The sequence below is a fragment of the Necator americanus genome, chromosome V (assembly GCF_031761385.1).
Source record: "Necator americanus strain Aroian chromosome V, whole genome shotgun sequence".
NCBI classification, from domain to species: Eukaryota; Metazoa; Nematoda; class Chromadorea; order Rhabditida; family Ancylostomatidae; genus Necator; species Necator americanus.
In genome coordinates this window covers 22278886-22282896 of record NC_087375.1, presented here as the reverse complement: position 1 = coordinate 22282896, position 4011 = coordinate 22278886, and the positions used below count along the sequence as shown (strand labels likewise).

At 45.5% G+C, this 4011-nt stretch overlaps 1 protein-coding gene across 2 annotated transcripts; it reads right to left on the bottom strand.

Moving 5' to 3' along the window:
- Positions 1-1220: 1220 nt before the first annotated feature.
- RB195_014831 (uncharacterized protein) lies at positions 1221-2969 on the bottom strand (the record flags this gene model as incomplete). Of its 2 annotated transcripts, XM_064205260.1 has the most annotated exons (6): positions 1259-1285; positions 1352-1466; positions 1592-1598; positions 1664-1775; positions 1829-1902; positions 2912-2969. In XM_064205260.1, the coding sequence occupies 6 exons, from the start codon at positions 2967-2969 to the stop codon at positions 1259-1261; spliced, it is 393 nt and encodes a 130-aa protein (XP_064061140.1). The 2 variants fall into 2 exon arrangements, with proteins under 2 accessions (XP_064061141.1, XP_064061140.1); XM_064205259.1 differs by lacking the exons at positions 1829-1902; positions 2912-2969 and having other exon boundaries at positions 1221-1285; positions 1536-1775.
- Positions 2970-4011: the final 1042 nt, after the last annotated feature.

Genomic DNA, 4011 nt, shown 5'->3' with positions numbered 1-4011 from the left:
GTGGTGCAGATTTCAGGTGGAGTATTCGTATACGGGATCGTAGATTGAGATGGAGAGGTGGGTGATTCCGTCCATTTCTTGCTAATTGGCGTAAAAAACGGGCAGGAAGATGCGGCGTGTGCATACGGCTGACGCGCTCCAACCGAACTTCCTGTAGAAAATAGTGCGCCAGAACGCCTGAAGCCGTATCTTCGGGGCCGTTTTTTACGGCAATTAGGAAGAAATGGACGGAATCACCCCTCCCTCCGTAGTCTCCCATCCCGTATACGAATACTCCACCTGAAATCCGTACCATCTCAGATTCGTGAGGTGGTGCCTTTAACTTCGTTAGTACTAGAACAGAGTTATTCAAGCAAGTTAGGTACTAAACCAAAGCCTCTCGTTCACTCGCAGTGTTAGGCTGACAACAGAGTTCACCGCGGTATGGACTGTCGGCTCTTCGGTACAGTGGTTTTTGAACGCTTAGATTTGAATGTCCAAACAGGACTGTCGCGTTACCACATCGCAGTAAACTTTGCTGACAGCCGCGACGCCCATGTCTTGATTAACTCAATTGAAGCCTCACAACTGAAAAGTTCCCAAAGCATGTTATGGTTTCTAAATTTATTCTTGATCTAATGAAAACAACCACAAGCTAATGCTCTTCCACACTTATCTGCAGCGCTGCCCAACTTGCCTGGCAACAAGTCATGTACACTTGTTAGATAGCCACATCACTAAGACATATCCTGCACATCTCTGATGAACTGCATTCCACAACTAACAACGCTGAGCTGTACTAGCGAAACGTTTGAATGGATCTGCAAGTAGTTTAAGGTGCCCTATATAGGAACCTTACACCAACAATAGAATCGGTCTAGTTACTAAAATAACTGGGAACAAACTTGTTCCGTTGAAGGTTGTGTGCGTGTGCCTGATTCACACCTCAGAGCTGACCCGTACTGAAAAGTGACGTCATCAAAATGACCCTCGTGCACAGTATGAAACATCAACAAGCCTAACAACATTCTTCACTGCGTAGACAAGAATAGCACGAATCTTCTCTCCTCTTCCTAGAATATATCTGTTGTAAACGAAGTTACTCAGTAGAAATTTATTTCAAATCGTACAACAATTTATACACAAACCCATCTGGCACTACCCGTAAAAAATGATATGATTCAAATGTAGTTGCGTACAAGATGGGAACAAGCGAATAACAAATAACAACACTTGACCAGTCATCCTGAGCAGGACCGCCGTTGAGTCATAGGGTCGCTCAATCGCTGGGGTACACATTTCTGATCTAAAGCCAGAGAAAATGGAACACTACATCAATACTACCACAGACATTAAAACATTCATAATTAACCTCTATAGACCACCGAACGGCCATAGACACGAACAAAGAAGTCATCGAGGCCGAAGGGATCCTCGTCCTCGTTCTGGCAGCACCGCTTGCTGGGGGGCTCACCATCATAAGGATTCTGAACGATAGGTTCAACACGAGTAACAGGAGCCTCGAAAGGCTCAGCATCACCCTTGTTTTGCCTAACAGTTCGCTTACCACCGCGTTTGCGGCGACGAGCTCTACGCTCACCCAAATGCTTACACAAAGTCTGAATGAAGCCTGTCTGCAGCAGTTCGAGTCGGTAGTCACGTTCCTTCCTGCCGAATAGTGCACGCCGCTTCTGGATCGCGATGGCTAGCAACTTTGTCGGTGAAGCATCAGTAGACAGGCAGTCATCGTCGCTCGATGAAGAGCTCGGCGACGATGAGTAGGCATAGAAGTGCATCTTCAATTGGAACTGATAACAGTACTAGACGGAAAACTACGCACGATACGAACCAAACAACTGGCGACCGCACGCACACAGCACGATAGAGCGAATGAAGACAGGACTGGCCACACCCTCTGCTGCGCTGTCGGCCGCGCACGCAACAGAATTCATCCGCCCACAAAGAGCGTGCACCTCAGTATTACTCATTTCTTCCTGGAAATGTGGAGGGTAGAATGGGTTGCTATCACAAAATCAGCGCAATGCGCTATCATCTCCGCACACTAGCAGGACTGGGCGAAAGAAAAATGGTCGACAGCTAAATCCAGGGAAATAATCGATGGTGACAATGATATCGCCACGCACGCACAAGCCCCATATTTTCGAAACTATCGATTCGTGGGTGGGCGTCGCCTTGTGACTCACCTACTGGTGCATTCGAAACCGGATTCCGATGTGTTTAGGAGCACTGGAGGGAACATGGTAATGTGGAGTACGCAACAATAGTAACTTGGTAGAGTATTCTGGGAAAAAGCCCAGCAATCGTTCGAAAACACAGTAATTGCATTACTTTTTGTTTGAAACAAGAAGTTCCAAGGATTATTTTGTGCGAAAGAGGTCAATTCGTGAAAGTTTAAGTTTTTGAGGACGAAACAACGTCTTACCAACTACTAGACTCTCCCTCGCCAAGGTCGTGTTTAACGAAGTTGATAGGAAAGAATTGGCTCGAGGTACGAAAGTATTAATTGGATCGACCTTCCCAACTTAGATCTTTACGCTTCAATTCTGTTACCGCTGTTGGGTACTGAGACTATTGCCTCACACCTAATGTTGAAGGTGAGCAAACCACCTTACGATACTCAGAACGCAACACGAGGAAGGTTACATATTCCTTGATTTGAGCAAAATAGAGGCCTACTGTTTGTGTTCTTTTTCGCCACTTGCAGAACAGTGTTTAGAGCAGTTCCACTGTTGCTTCAAGAGCAAATTCACAGGCGAGGTCTGCTAGGGACTTAACGATTTCCGACTGATATTTCGGAAGTCCTCGTATCCTTTGTCTTCACCAGCTCACTTTCACTAACTTCGTATCTTTTGTTTTCAACTTGTAACTAATCCTATAGTTCAACAGTGACTTTAATAGTTGAGTTATCGACCTGTATGACCCGTCTCTCCATTGTCCTCTTCCACGTGAGGAACATGACGCAGACTCATGTGACCAAGCGCAGGCTAACTGGGACAGGCTGTCGTCTTTTCGCTCGCACGAGGCCTCTCGAGATATCGATCGACGGTGGGGACCGGCCGAGGCGACTGGGAACCACCGCACAGCCTTTGAAAATAAAAGCCCGGGGACCATATACTGTAATGAATCCAGCTTTGTGCTGCGAGTTTTTACGTCTTTATTATGGAAGTGTTTCACGGGTTATCTAGGGTCTTGACACAAACCTTGTAACAACCCTAGAAGTAAGTCGATGTTTCACGGGAACTTGCCATTTAAGGGAATGTTTGTGGAAATACTCAGGCGTTAAGGGGAGTCTTCACGTCTTAGTCACGTTGGTTCTTCTCATGTTACTTGATTCTGCAACTTAAAAGCAGTACGAAAAGCGTCCGATAATCCTAGCAGCTTTTGCACCCCATTCGGATTCAGAAGTTCAGGAACGAACGCGTGCACTTGAAGAGAATTTGTCCAAGTTGTTGATTAATTTTTCCCACCGGCAGATAGTCTCTAGAACCTCTAGAGATAATCCAGGTCGAGAACGCATATAACGACTAACGAGACATTCGCTAAATAACAAACCGTTCGCTTTGCAGGATCGAGCGTATCCCGAGCTCTACTTCTGATCTGTAACGGATCTGTAACCACTGTTGTACTTATGTTCCTTGACATGCAAGGGTTGGAAGAAGTTCTTTGTAGTTTGAAGGAAAATTGTCGAACAATCTTACCATTTTCTTTACCAATTTAGAGGATGTTCAATCTGAGCAGCTGGTTTCCTTCCACATTACACAAAAGTATGCTAGCAGTGACGATTGGTGATCGGTTCCATTGTTATGATCCGTCGCATTAACATTTCGATTTACGCGCTTTACGACTGTTTGACAAGACTTTCATGCTTCTTTTCCGGAAATGTTAGAACTGTACATGCAAGCTTCCTTGATTACTCCTAATCATATGGATTCCAATTCCACATTATGATATCCACTTTAAGCACTGATTCTGCAGTGACGAAAGACTGCCCCCCTGAGCATGTCGTGAGGT